The sequence below is a fragment of the Onychostoma macrolepis genome, chromosome 17 (genome assembly GCF_012432095.1).
Source record: "Onychostoma macrolepis isolate SWU-2019 chromosome 17, ASM1243209v1, whole genome shotgun sequence".
Lineage (NCBI taxonomy): Eukaryota > Metazoa > Chordata > Actinopteri > Cypriniformes > Cyprinidae > Onychostoma > Onychostoma macrolepis.
Window position 1 is genome coordinate 994,785 of NC_081171.1, and position 15,158 is coordinate 1,009,942.

A 15,158-nucleotide genomic window follows, 5' to 3' on the forward strand; every position below is an offset into this window, starting at 1 on the left:
TGGGATGGTTTTGTCTGCTTGCGAGTGCATTCTGGGAGTGTTTTCTGCGTGAGGAGCAGGTGTCCGTGATGCTCTTCTCGACGTGACTCTCTGTTATCGTTCGCTCTTATCGTGTGTATTCCAGACTCCCAGCAGTAATACTGCAAACTGTTTGTGCTGATTTATACGCAAGCCTTCGCCTGCCAGATGCTGCGCGACGGAAAATATCTGGAACTTTTCATAGAGGGGGAAAAGGACAAACAAAGCATATTGATTATTTTTCCTTGTTTAGATTTGAGAGTTTTTTTGTAACCTGAAACAAAACAAAGCGAAACACACACACACACACTCATATAAACTGCAGATGTCGACGTGGTGGCGTTTGAAAGAGCAGAACGGACGCCACGCTTGACTCCACGTTAATGAAGGTGTTGAATTGGCCAATATTGATCAAAAGAGGCTGGCAGCTCCAGAGTCGTTTAATTTCCCTTTAATTTGCTCGTGGAGAAGCGCCGGGCGCTCGGCTCGCAGGAGCAGCAGTAAGCCAGGCTTTTCCCAGGAACGCACCTCGTTAAAGTGACACGCGGGTGATGGATGCGGGCCGCGGGCGATCGTCCGGACCTGGGTGGGCATCCACATGTGTCCCGACCCGAGGGAGTCACCTTTACACGCTCGTCCTCTGCAGCTAACACCCTAAACACCGTCAGCGCTTTGATCTGACAAACCAGTCTCTCACCACCGTCACCAACGGTTACACTGCAAAAAAATTGATTTTGGTCTTGTTTTCTAGTTTATATATATCTACAAATTCTGGAATTAAGATGCGTTTACTTGACAAGTAAAAAGATATTATGTCTTGTTTTATGAAAATATTATCCAAATCTTGTTAGCTTTTGCTTAAAGCAATCAAAAATATCTGCCAATGGTGTAAGAAAAATAATCTTGTTTAGCATTTGAATTAAGATTATTTTTCTTACACCATTGGCAGATATTTTTGATTGCTTTAAGCAAAAGCTAACAAGATTTGGATAATATTTTCATAAAACAAGACATAATAATATCTTGAGTAATTTTACTTAGTAAACGCATCTTAATTCCGGAATTTGTAGATATTTATACTAGAAAACAAGACAAAAAGTAGTTTTTGCAGTGTTTTAAACATTATAAACATGTTAGAACAAAACGCTCTTAAAGTAATCGAAGGTTCTTTGTAACCTTGAGAGAAAATCATTCATTCTTGGAACGTTCTCATGATGTTATTTGTGCTTGATGCATTTCTCGTAACATTGAGAAAATGTTTGTAGAATTTCAATCTTAAAACATTGTTATATGTGACCCTGGACCACAAACACCAGTCATAAGGGTACATTTTTTGAAATTGAGATGTATACATACATCATTTGAAAATCTGGAATCTGAGGGAGCAAAAAAATCTAAAAATTGAGAAAATCACCTTTAAAGTTGTTCAAATGAAGTTCTTAGCAATGCATATTACTAATCAAAAATGAAGTTTTTATATATTTACGGTAGGACATTTACTAAATATCTTCATGGAACATGATCTTTACTTAATATCCTAATGATTTTTGGCATAAAAGAAAATGGATAATAAATGGATAATGTATTGTTGGCTATTGCTGCAAATATAGCTGTGCTGCTTATGACTGCTTGCGCTCTAATATTCTAAGAAATGTTGTTGTTTTTTCAAAATCAAATAACATTATAGTTTGGGTGAAAAAATGTAGTAGAATGTTGTAACAAACATTTTGTGACTTTTAAATAACATTATAATCACGGCAAGAAAACTGGATATTTTAACGTTCTTAGTAAAAATAAATGTCAAAAAACATATTTTGGTTGAAAATGAAGGTAGTAGAATGTTGTAAGAAACATTTTTGTAACCTTTAAATAATATTAAATAACAACAAGACAAACTTTAGGTTGGCTTGAGAAAGCCTAATACTGAAAGTTTACAGCAGTTGTAAAAGCCTGAAGTTTGCATGATTAGCAAGTGACTAGCATGTTTCTAGCAGGATTAACAAGTGACTAGCATGTTGCTAGCATGTTTCTAGCATTATTAGCAAGTTACTAGCATGTTGCTAGCATGTTTCTAGCAGGATTAGCAAGTGACTAGCATGTTGCTAGCATGATTAGCAAGTGACTAGCATGTCGCTAGCATGATTAGCAAGTGACTAGCATGTCGCTAGCATGTTTCTAACATGATTAGTATGTTACTAGCATGTTGCTAGCATTATTAGCAAGTTACTAGCATGTTGCTAGCATGTTTCTAGCAGGATTAGCAAGTGACTAGCATGTTGCTAGCATGATTAGCAAGTGACTAGCATGTCGCTAGCATGTTTCTAACATGATTAGTATGTTACTAGCATGTTTCTAGCAGGATTAGCAAGTGACTAGCATGTCGACTAGCATGTTTCTAGCAGGATTAGCATGTCGCTAGCATGTTTCTAACATGATTATCATGTTACTAGCATGTTGCTAGCATGTTTCTAACATGATTATCATGTTACTAGCATGTTGCTAGCATGATTAGCAAGTAACTAGCATGTTGCTAGCATGTTTCTAGCATGATTAGCATGTGACCAGCATGATTAGCATGTGACTAGCATGTTGCTAGCAAATAGCATTATAATCGCAACGAGAAAACTGGACATTCACAACAACGTTCTTAGAATATTAAAAATAAACATTCAAATAACATTGTGGGTGATAAAGTCAGTAGAACGTTGTAAGGCGCTTTTGTAACCTTTAAACAGTGTTGAGGGTAATGCATTACAAGTAATGAGTTATGTAATCAGATTACTTTTTTCAAGGGACTAGTAAAGTAGCACATTACTCTTAAATTTACAATGAAATATCGGTTACTTTTTCAAATAAGCAACGCCAGTTACTTTGTTTTCCATTTATTATTGACTCCTGTCCCTGTGTTGAGAAATATTCGGAGCGACTGCAGAAGCGTTTCCTTCAGTCTGAGGATTATTCATTTCACTTCTGGTGTGAAAGGGCCTTTACAGTCACCAAAAATATAACTTTTTGGGTGCTTTGTTATTAAAAATATATAAGCAAGCCCAGCCCAGGTGACAAAACACAGAAGTAACCTTACGCATTACTTTCCATAAAAAGTAACAAAGTAGCGTGATTTTTGCGGAGTAACGCAATATTGTAATGCATTACTTTTAAACGTAACTTTCCCCAACATTGCCTTTAAATAATGTTTAAAACATTTTAATGTTCTTAGAATATAAAAAAATAAACATTCAAATATTGTTGTAAGAATGAATGTTGAATAGAATGTTGTAAGAAAACATTTTAATTAGTGCTGTCAAACAATTAATCGCGATTAATCGCATCCAAAATAAAAGTTTTTGTTTACATAATATATGTATGTGTGCTGTGTATATTTATTATGCATATATAAATACACACACATGCATGTATATATTTAAGAAAAATGTTATGTTTATATATTAAATGTATTTATATACAATATAAATTATGCAAATATAAATATGTATATGCGTGAGTATTTATATATACATAATAAACATACACAGTACACACACACATATATTCTGTAAACAAAAACTTTTATTTTGGATGTGATTAATCAAGATTAATTGTGCATTCATTTGAACTTTTTAGAAACATTTTAAAACAATATTGCCAGAATGTTTTTATAAGCTGTATTTGTTAGCGTCACTGGACTCGGTCGTGATGAAGCTCAGTGGACAGCAGTGCTTGTGAGAGACGAGGAGAGATGAGTGTGTTATCTGTGGTTTAGACAGACAGGCGCAGTGTACATTTCATGCATTCCAGATTAATGCTGCGCAAATCACACAGTAATCACAGCTACAGCCCAGAGTGTGTGTGTGTGTGTGTGTGTGTGTGTGTGTGTGTGTGTGTGTGTGTGTGTGTGTGTGTGTGTGTGTGTGTGTGTGTGTGCGCGTGTGTGTGTGTGTGTGTGTGTGTGTGTGTGTGTGTGTGTGTGTGTGTGTGTGTGCGCTGGTCTGTTCTGGTTTGCACTTAGAGATTAAACTTAAATTTACTCTAGTAAAACAGAACATGTAGTTGCGTGTTTTTTGTGTCGCACAGTAATGAAAAACCTACAATTATCAGGGAATTTGTAAATTGAGAGGGATTTTTCTAATGATTGATTTATTAATGTTCTCAGCTATTTTTAAGTAATTTATAATTTATAAATAATTTATAATTAATAATAATTAATTTCATTTTTTATTGTCATATATTTGACTTTATCTTATTTTATTTATTATAAATATATATTTATTAATTCTTATTATTTTATTGATGTTCTTCTCAGATATGTTATTTGTTTTTATTTTGTCTTTTTTTATTTTCATAAATTTATTATTCAAATTATATATTATTTATTCTAATATATTCTAAAACATTTTCATTTCATTTGAATTTTTAATTGCTGTAACATATTTGGAATTGGAATTATTTTTTTCCTGCTATCAGCAGCCTGATGAATTTAATATTTATATTTTATTTTCAGTTTTTCTCTTTAATATATTTGTCCTGCTGTCAGGCTGATGATTTTATTTTATTTTACTTTACTTTACTTTACTTTATTGTATTTTATTTTCAGTTCGTGACCACTGTGACATATTTGTCCTCCACAGTCAGGAGAGTGATGAATCTAGTATTTTAATTATTTATTTTATTTTATTTTATTTTATTTTATTTTATTTTATTTTATTTTATTTTATTTTATTTTATTTTATTTTATTTTATTTTATTTTATTTTATTTTATTTTATTTTATTTTATTTTATTTTATTTTATTTTATTTTATTTTATTTTATTTTATTTTATTTTATTTTATTTTATTTTATTTTATTTTATTTTATTCTCAGTTTGTGACTGCTGTAATATATTTGTCGTGCCGTCAGGAGCTGGATGAATCTGACACGCACCTGAGCGTTCCTGGCGTGTCCGTGTTTAACGCTGCATTGCGGTTCTCCTCGGTTCGTGTCATGTGTGATCTGTCACACGCCGGACCGTTAATCTCGTCGCTCCACTTGATTTGCGGCCGCTGAGCGTGATTTTCTGCCACTAGCAGCACATTGTGTTTAAGTTTCTTTCCACGCTGTTTTACCGTTAATGGGAGTAAATCTTGTCATCATTCGTCACAACAGCAGCCGGGACACTTTCACAGACATTCCTGCTCTGATTTATCATAAGAAGACGAAAGTACATTATAATGAGATCCTTGGCATAAAAAATAAGAAACTTGCTAGAATCAAAAAGTTTCATTCTTAAAAGTTTTCGTTGATCCTATAGGATCTTATTTGTTTCTAAGGGTTTTATTGGAACACTTAAGTTGCATTTTATGCACCAGTAAACAAGACATTTTAATGTTCATAGAATATTAAAATAAATGTTGAAATAACATATTTTGGGTAAAATAGTAGAATGCTGTAAGAAATGTTTTTATAACCTAAGTTTCTTTGCTGAATAGAAAGTTCAGAAGAACAGCATTTATCTGAAATAGAAATATTTTGTAACTAATGTATTTATCATCACTTTTGATCAATTTAAAGCATCAATTTAAAGTATTAATTTCTATAATTTCTCCCCCCCCCCCAAAAAAATACAAACTTTTTATTTCAGATAAACGCTGATCTTTGGATCTTTCTATTCATCAGAGAATCGTTTGATTGTCTGGTCAGAGCAGATATCACGCTGACCGCGGAGACCGTCTCTCTCTGACCTTCCATGTCTTTCTCGTAGCTTCCAGGACATGGTGATGTACTTTGGGCTCAAACCCAAGTCTGGAGAGAAGGAGGTTTCTCCAAACTACATCTTCATGCTGTGGTACGAGTTCTGCAACGACTTCAAGAACACCTGGAACCGAGAGAATAAAAACATCTCCAAAGAGAGGTGAGGACCATCCGTCTCTCAGTCGCTCGCTGAGTCTGACGTTTAGAGACTGAAGCCGTCGCATCAGGAGCTGCTCACATCATGACCATGTTTCGAGCAATAGTTCAGCTAAAAATGAAAATTTCTGAAAATGTGTTCACTCTCAGTTCATCCGAGATGTAGGTGAGTGTGTTTCTTCATCAGGTTTGTAGAAATGTGTCTCTGCATCAGTGTCTCAGCAATGGATGCTCTGCAGTGAATGGGTGCCGTCAGAATGAGAGTCTGATAAAAACATCCACAGCACTCCAGTCCATCAGTTAACATCTGGAGAAGACAAAAGATTTACAGTTTAGAGCTGTTTTGTCTTGTAAACGCTGCTTGATCTGCAGATTTCTCTCCTGATTCAGACCAGAACACTTTTTATTATAGATTATGGACTTGTATTTGAGTTAAAAACGTCTTAATGCTGGATTAGTTTCAGCTTTTGTCTTCTCCAGATGTTAACTGATGGACTGGAGTGCTGTGGATGTTTTTATCAGACTCTCATTCTGACGGCACCCATTCACTGCAGAGCATCCATTGCTGAGACACTGATGCAGAGACACATTTCTACAAACCTGATGAAGAAACACACTCATCCTAATCTTGGATGATCTGAGAGTGAACACATTTTCAGCTGATTTGGCTGAACTACTCCATTAACGATCTCCCAGAAGGCCCTGTTTAACAGGCAGAAGCAGTAAAAGCGGAGGGATGTTGTCTCTCAGTGGGACGCGATCACGGGTCGAGGGCAGCGCCATAAATCCAGGACCGAGAGCTTTTCAGTGAGGCTTTTACAGATCAAACTTACTTCCAATATTCAGTTCTCACTTAGAAACGCATAAAAATCATTCTCATTAGTCACCGTTGCTCTTGTTTTTCAGTCAAAGTATCCAAACATTTACTCGAGAAGCAAAAATGCCACGTTTCAGAGAACGTATCATCTATCAGTTCAGTTTATTTTTGTTTCCCCGTAGTGTTTTCTCATTTTAAGCATAAATCTAACAAACTTTAGCGAGGTTTAAAAACAAAAACAGCTTGTATAAGAGGAAATGTTGACTCAGAATGAACACTGTGATGAACATGCTGCTTTAGTTTGACCTCCATTCACAAAAACACATCGTCTGTGTTCATCTGGAGAACAAACTGTTGTTGGAAATGTACTGTTGGTTGAATTTTGTGCTCTTTCATTTTAGACTGAAAGAAGCTCAGCAAACCGTCCAGAAAATCACAGCTGAGAAGAAAGTGGAGACGAAGAAGATCAACGCAAACAGTCTGGTGAGAAAACACTCAAACACACAGCTGTGCTGCTGATATTCATAACACACGCAGAACACATTTAATAATCCGAATAATTCTATTGCATGTGTTCAGCAGCAGAATCTGAAGACGAGCTTCAATGGTCACATACAAACACAAAGACATGCTTCGTTTGCTGCCTAAAGTTATTTAACCTGAATAAATAAACCGAAAATATTAGTTTTTTTTTTTTTTTTTACATTTTAGTATAAAATGAATGCAAAATAACTTCTGTTACAAATCAAATCGAGTGTCATTTATCACTGACATTATGATCATTATTAGGTGTTTGTTTTGGTTCTTATATTCACATATATATATATTTTTTTTTTTTAACCTTAAAAAAATTAAAAATTTGAATTTTGAATTTGATGATCATAATGAGAAATCAGGAAAATATTTTGCATAAATTGAAAGTGTTGGGATTTTTAAATATTTAAAACATTGTGGTAAATAACGAATGCAAAAAATAATGCATTTCTGTGACCAATCAATTAGTGTCATCTGACATATTTTAGGTGCATTTTGACCGATTTTTGGTGCTTTTCAACTATTTATTGACCATTTTTAACATTTTGATCATTTTTAGGTCCTTTCTGACTTTATTTCACCATTTTGTTTAGTTTTTTTGTGCTTTTTTTACTCTTTTCGATCATTTTAGTCGTATCAGTTCACACACACACACACAAGAATAATGCAGAGTTTAATCATTTTCTCACCATAAACAACACAAATGTCATTTCTGAAGGAGAGAATCACTTAAAAAGCATAAAATCATCAGCATTTTTTGAACTCAATAATATCTGTCATTGCGGATTGACTGAACTGAGCTTTGAGATTCTTCACATGATGTTAGATGAATTGAATTCCTGTATCTCAAACAGATGGACTCTGATCAAACGTACTTTAAATGCAGGGCTTTGGATAAAAGCATCGAGCAAATGCATGACATTGTTTGTAAAAATCTGTTCGGCAGAAAGAACGACTGCGAATGAAAGAAGCGGGTGTTTCGTCCAGCTGAAGCGTCTCGTCACATCCGGCAGGACAGGAACACGCTGCTTGTGTTCGTCTGGAGGACGAGAAGGTACTGAAGAGCATTTCATCATCAGATTCCAGAAACCCGCATCGAGTGTTTGGAGAGAAACGTGTCGTAATCAGCAGTGCCTCGTGTTCATCAAATCAAAACATGTTTATTATCTGTGTTTGTACTCACTTCTTGCCAAAATGAAACTCGATGAAGCACTTCTACACTCCTCCTCGCTGGTGAAGAAGAGAAACGTGCAGATCATATTCATGTGAGAACTCTACAGTGAGCGTGTAGCAACATCTGATGATATTATTTCCGTGATTCAAAACCCTATTTATTCACAGAATGAAGGAATAGAATATGATGTTATTTCCTGTTGGTTCACGTGTGGTTTATTTCAGGCCCGAAGGTGTTTTCACTGTTACAGACCTCCTGGAACATTATCACAGTGTCAGGTTTTATGGACATTTGTTTTAATTTCCTGTGATAATTTGTACATTTATTAGGTGCAATAAATGTTTTGAACATCAGCATCTGCGCAAGACTCTCAAAACCCGAAGAAAATATGTCTTCTGATTTCTTGCATTTTATTTTTGTTGTATTATTAAAAATATTTACATTTAAATCACGTTTGATTTGTTTCATTTTTAAATACCTGAGATTATTAGAATGCATATTCATTTCTAATCATTTTATTCATTTTCTCGTGTAGAAAGTATCTCAGTGTTCATGAACTTATCATCTTGTAAATGATCCAACATATGCAAATCAGAAGTGAAATGTGTAATTATCTGGAACGGGAGTTTATATTGTTTAATGAAGTTTCTCAAAGCGCCTGCAGTTTAACGAGTGACGAGCTTTTGCTCTAAATTGGCTCGTAAGTTCAGCTCGGTGCGTAAAACACGCAGCGTGAAATTGATTTGCGTGCTAATTTATGACGCATTTAATCGTGCGTTTGTCAGAGAGAGAGAGAGAGAGACATCAGGGGTCAAAATGTTTCACCTTTTATTCATACGATCTTCCCAAAGCCTTAACATCTTCATACAAGCACTATATCTACAACATTACACACAACATCTGTACAGCACGTGTGATCATTCGCTCTTCACAACTAAACTGCATATAATCTTTATGACTGATATTATAAATAGACGAATAGCATGAAGAAACTCACAGCAATCCAGCAGAAACATGAAGAACAGTGTCTCGTTCGGTCACATTAAATAAAGTCGTTCCACATAGTGGAAACTATCAGTCCTTAAACGCTCGTGATTCTAGGTTTGGAGATGAATGAAGACATTCACCGTGAGGAATGATGCTCTTCTGCGTCCGTCACCATTACACCGTACAGTTCAGAGAGGTTTCACCTGAAGCTCTTTATAAACAATATGTGCATTAATGTTTTCAACAGCAAGATACAAAAAGTCTAAAACCAACAATTTGGGATTTTTTTAAGGTTAAAAAATAAAAAAATTAATTGAAAGTGTTAGGATTTTTACCAGTGAAATCAAAGTAAATGAGTGCCGTTGATCGTTTGACATTTTTAGGTGCTTTTTGACTATTTTTAACCATTTATAGGTTTTTTTTGTTGTTGTAGATTTTCACTGGTGTTCCTGCAATTGAACGTAGTTTATAAAATTACAAATACTTCATGCTTTCCTTAATTAATGAGCACAAAAAAATTAAATAAAATTTAGTTTGAAACAATAGTTTTAGATGAAAATTTTAATTTTTACGTCAAAATTTGTATTAGAATTTTTGTTAAAGTAATATGAGTTTTAAATATTTAAATAATTTTGGTACAAAATGAATGCAAAATCATTTCTGTGACCAGTCAAAATTAAGTAAACGAGTGTCTTTTGGTGCTTTTTGACTATTTTTAAATGCTTTTTTTTTTTTTTTTGAACTGGTTCTCAGTAATTCTGTAGTTAAATTTTGTTTATAAAAGTACAAATACTTCATGCATCTGAGCTCAAAAAACTGCATGTTGAATCATAAAAGAATATTTACATGTTTAAAACACTAGTTTTAGATTAAATATGACATTTTTATGTCAACTACCGACATGCAATACTAATCAAAATTTGTATTAGAATTTTTTAATACTTAAAACAACTGTGGTACAAAATGAATACAAAATCATTTCCGTGACCAATCAGATTAACGTAAACAAGTGTCATTGATCATTTGTCTGGCTATTTCTCACCATTTTAGGTCCTTTTTTTCCTGCAGTTAGTTTATACATGTATAGGCTAAATACTGCATGCATCTCTCAATTAATGGTCTGCATGTTTAATAATCATAAAAAATGTTTAAATGCTGTGTAAAACAAGAGTTTTAGACACCTTTTTGTGAACAACCCACATGCACTGCTAGTCAAAATTTTAGGTGCCTTCTATTTTATTATTATTATTTTTACTGCTGTTCAATAATCCTACAGTTAAGCTTCGTTTATAGAAGTACAAATACCGCATGCATCTCTCGATTAAAACTGCATGTTTAATAATCATCTTTTCATGTCGTGCACCACTAGTCAAAATTTGGACACATTTAACTGCAGACAAATCTCAATGGTGCTTGTGTTTATGCTGTGAATCTGAGACTGTAGTGTGTAATGCTGACAGCAGATCAAGCGTGTTGTCACTGAAGCCTCGCTCTCGGGTCTCGGGTCTGGGGTCTGGGTCTAGTCCAGCTCGATGGAGATGCAGCGGCACTGTTTGACCCGCTGCACGCGTTTTTTCCGGGTCGGCGGCTGCTGGTCGGGGCAGTTGAGGGTGAAGGTCATGGTGGTGAAGCGCTTGGGTTTGCAGAAGGAGCAGGACTGGAAGGCTCCCTCCTCTCGGCGCACGTGTCTGGGGATGTAGAAGGAGTTGCACTGTCCGTAGCAGAAGCGGTTGATGATGGTTCGACTGATGCAGCCCTCCTCGTGGATGGTCTGTTTGAGCGGCTGTGTCTTGCACCAGTCACGCTTCAGGTAACGGCGCTCTGTAACATGCAGCGCCTCCTGGCTGGACTCCAGAACCTCCTCGGAGCCGCGGCCCCTGCCTCTGGAGCCCGGGGCCGCCTGCTGCTGCTGCTGCTGCTGGGCCGACTCGTTTGGGTTGTTCTTGTCCGGGTGAGGAATCGCGCCTCGGTTCCGCTTGGATTCGGCGGGTCTCGAGAGGAGAAGAACCCAGACGAAGAGCACTGCAAACACGATCCGAGCTGAGGAGGCCATCACCAGCACTGACGAGAGAAAACATTCACGGTTACACTTCATTTTAAGGTGTCCTTGTGACACTTACTAGTATAATAACAGTATGCATAATTACATGCAAGTAACCCTAAGCATATATAGTAAGTACATGTAGTTAATTAATATTACTCAGTACTTAAATGTATAATTACACTGTAACAGGGACACCTTAAAATAAAGTGTAACCACATTCACAAACAGCTTCCTGTTCACTGATGAAAACGGCATTTTTGAATGTCCAGGTGTTTGTTTTTTTATGTTGTAAAGATGTTTTTTTTCTTGGTTATCAAAGCTGAATTTATTCAGACACCTTCAACATTTCTCGCATTATCAGTTTATTCACTGCAGTTTAGAAAAAGGTCATAAAATATGAGTTAAACTGCATTTAAGAAAATTTAAGAACACGGATAAAACCAATTTATCTCAACCAGTTACCAAGAAATGCTTCATTGTGTTCAGTCTGTGTGTAAAAACATCACATTAGCAATTAAAGAAAAACACTTCAGCAAAACATGATCAGATCAAAGTGTCATGCTTTTCATGAATATGTCCGCTGAACAATGTAAAATAACCTTTTCAGCATTACTGGAAAAAACGTTTGTTCCTAACTTCTTTTGCCTTAAACTCTTGCAGAAGCTATAAAATCTTCATTTGAGATAACTTTATATAGCTATATTCATATGCAGCCTGATAATAATCAACTTCACATATTCATTATTATTAATAATAATAATGATATAGGCTATATAAAATCATTACATATTAAAACCTCAAAAACTAATATTTCAACACTTATTTCTAAGTACTTTGCTAAAAAAAAAAAATCAACCATTGAGCATTAAGCATCATCAGTTTTGAAACAACAAATGACAATATTTCAACCACGTTTCAACATTTAAGGTTGGTTTATGGATATGGATTAAATATAGGCCTAGTCTATGATCTGGATCATTATTACGACTAATACATGATCAAATAACCATGAAACAACAAACATTCTTAGTTTTAGATTTTAATAATTGTCTAAACATTAAATAACAGCAGAATTTTTATTTATGCTTTTTGAGAAACCTAGTCATTTTTGGAGAATCGTCCAGCCAGACATTTGTGCTGATATTAAACATAAAACACATAATGACAGTATTATAGCTCAGACAGCAGAGCGCTAGCAACGCTACGGTCATGGGTTCGATTCCCAGGGAAAGCATGAACTGATCACATCTATCCTGAACTGATAAAATCATCTAAACCCTGCTCCAGAAGTGTGAAGATCTCTCACCTGTCAGTGTAGAGGAGCTTCTCGAGGAGATCTGTGTGAGGAGAGGAGCTGCGATCCGTCCCATACACACACACACACACACACACACACACTGAGAGTCTGCTGGTGAAATGAGCACTGCATCTCCACGCTCTCAGACACGACTCTGGAGAATCAGAGCTGTCCGGCCCCTCACACACACACACACACACACACACACAGAGAGAGAGAGAGATAGAGAGAGAGCCCTCCTCTGTGTGTGTGTGTGTGTGTGTGTGTGTGTGTGTGTGTGTGTTCAGACTCTGCTGCTGGAGATCTCATCAAGACCCTCAGGCCCTTCCATCATATCAAACAATGTCATTTATGGATGGAAATTAATCTTTATGATGGTTCATGTTGATGATGGGTTTGTGCGTATACTGTAAGCAGCCTGAGATGTGAACTGTGTGCAAATATAGGCTATAAGTAAATTACAAATATATATATATATATAGAGTTCATTTGCAAAATGAGATAACTCCATTTTTAACAATTTTCAAAAACCATGTTTTTTCATTGTGCATTCCAATTAATCTCATTTTAACTGCGGTTGGGTTATTTTAATTAGGTAAAAAAAAAAAAAAATACAGCTAACTAACAATATGACACAATAAAAACATGTGAACATCATAAAAACATGTTATTTCAAATGAAAAAAAAAGTGACCTGTTTTTGCAAATACATTCTTCATACATACATATATGACATATACATATATATATATATATATATATATATATATATATACACACACACACACACTTTGCTATTCAAAAGTTTGTGATCAGTAAGATGTTTAATGTTTTTTAAAGAATTCTCTGCATTTATTTGATCAAAAATACAGTAAAAACAGTAATATTGTGAAATATTATTGCAATTTAAAATAATGGTTTTCTATTTTAATGTATTTTAATTGGCTAAATTTAAAATAGCTATTTCTATGTGAATATATTTTAAAATATAATTAATTGCTGTGATTAGTCTTCAGTGTCACGTGATCCTTCTAATATGTTGATTTATCATCAATGTTGTAAAAAGCTTTTGCTGCTTAATATTATTTTGGAACATGTCATACTTCATCCTCTTAAAAATAATTGTGTTGGCATATTGGTTTCATACATATCTGAAAACATTCAAACTATTTTCCACAAACAACTATGATTTAATGCCAAATTTTTTTTTAAATTTTTTTTTAATAATTTTTCGAACTTTTAAACATAAGTAAGATCTTTAAGCAACGATAATCAAGACGTTTTATTTAACCTGAACAAAACCTTTTCTCAAATTCCATCGGCGTCGTGTTTTTAAACGCGTCGCGCTCAGTCACGTGACGCGCGAATCTCCATGGATATCCAAAAGGCGCCAATTTTGAAATGAACGCGAGCGCGAATGTTTCACAGCAACGGCTGCTTTCGTTTTACACACACAAAAAAACGATCATTTTACTAAAAGAATATATCATATGAGTCATATTAACTGTTTATATGGCACTTTTATTGTACTTTATTGTCCACTGAGCGACTGGGACGTTTTTCCTGAGGGTGAGTATGTTAAACGACGACAGAATCTGTATTTAAACTAATCCTTTAAGGAAGAAATAAGCTGCTATTAATTTGTTTCACTTTCTAGCAACACATCTGCTCTTGTTTGATTGACTCGGACCCATTAATTCAGTTCATAATTGTTTAGAGTTGGTATGTTACGTCAGTTTATTCTCAGCATGTGTTTCTCATTTATTCTCTTTCTGGCTACAAAACAACTGACCACAAATATGAACGTATTGTCGTTTATAAAACACACCACAGCTATGGTTTCTGCCAGATATAACTTACATGATCCATGTACAAGAATCTAACAAGCTCTCCTGTCCTGAGCTGTTTTAGTTTGTGTTTTTCTCAAGGCCAAATTCCTTCCAAATTCTTTCTAATGGCGATGAAAGCATTAAATTGTGATCCTTTACACACTAGTGGATATGTTTGGGTCTGTATGGATCTGTCTTCAGGGAAAATGAACCCAGAAATTCACAGAAATCATGATTTCTCAATCAGAGCAGCTTGATTGTGTCGCACTTTAATTTGACCCATGCTTGATTTTCAAACTGCTTGAAATATTGGTTAAACTATTTATTTCATCTTGAAATTTGGTGAATGTTTTTAATTTAGGGTTATGAATAAACATGCAAAGTTTCGACACGTGTGTGTTTTGGAAAGGCTGTACAAAAAAGATGACTTTTGTGTTGGGGTCAAATTGACCCAGCCTCCATCTTAAAACTGCTTGAAATACTGGTTAAATTATTTATTTGTTCTTGAACTTTGGTGAATGTTTTTTATTTAGGGTTATGAATAAACATGCAAAGTTTCAAAACATAAGTGTTTTGGA

General features: G+C 34.9%; 2 protein-coding genes across 3 annotated transcripts in view; one reads left to right on the forward strand and one right to left on the reverse strand.

Moving 5' to 3' along the window:
• Window positions 1-8,825, forward strand: part of LOC131523431 (formin-1) — an 83,459-nt gene extending 74,634 nt beyond the window's left edge. For both annotated transcript variants that reach the window (XM_058749813.1, XM_058749812.1), the window contains exons 16-18: window positions 5,754-5,903; window positions 7,118-7,199; window positions 8,197-8,825. In XM_058749813.1, coding sequence (XP_058605796.1) covers window positions 5,754-5,903; window positions 7,118-7,199; window positions 8,197-8,241 — 277 coding nt within the window. In that variant the 3' untranslated portion in view covers window positions 8,242-8,825. The remainder of the gene's footprint in view (window positions 1-5,753; window positions 5,904-7,117; window positions 7,200-8,196) is intronic.
• Window positions 8,826-10,219: 1,394 nt separating this feature from the next.
• Window positions 10,220-12,886, reverse strand: grem1b (gremlin 1b). The gene is made up of 2 exons (XM_058749674.1): window positions 12,762-12,886; window positions 10,220-11,472 (listed from the first exon to the last, which is right to left on the reverse strand). The coding sequence occupies exons 1-2, from the start codon at window positions 12,823-12,825 to the stop codon at window positions 10,931-10,933; spliced, it is 606 nt and encodes a 201-aa protein (XP_058605657.1). The 5' UTR covers window positions 12,826-12,886; the 3' UTR covers window positions 10,220-10,930.
• Between the last annotated feature and the right edge of the window lie 2,272 nt (window positions 12,887-15,158).

What these genes read in the sequence shown, in the direction of transcription:
- grem1b (XM_058749674.1), bottom strand. Translation starts at nt 12,825, where the DNA reads ATGGGACGGATCGCAGCTCCTCTCCTCACACAGATCTCCTCGAGAAGC. An exon ending in AAGCTCCTCTACACTGACAG is followed by an intron (nt 11,473 to 12,761) that starts GTGAGAGATCTT and finishes TTCTCTCGTCAG; the next exon opens with TGCTGGTGATGGCCTCCTCA.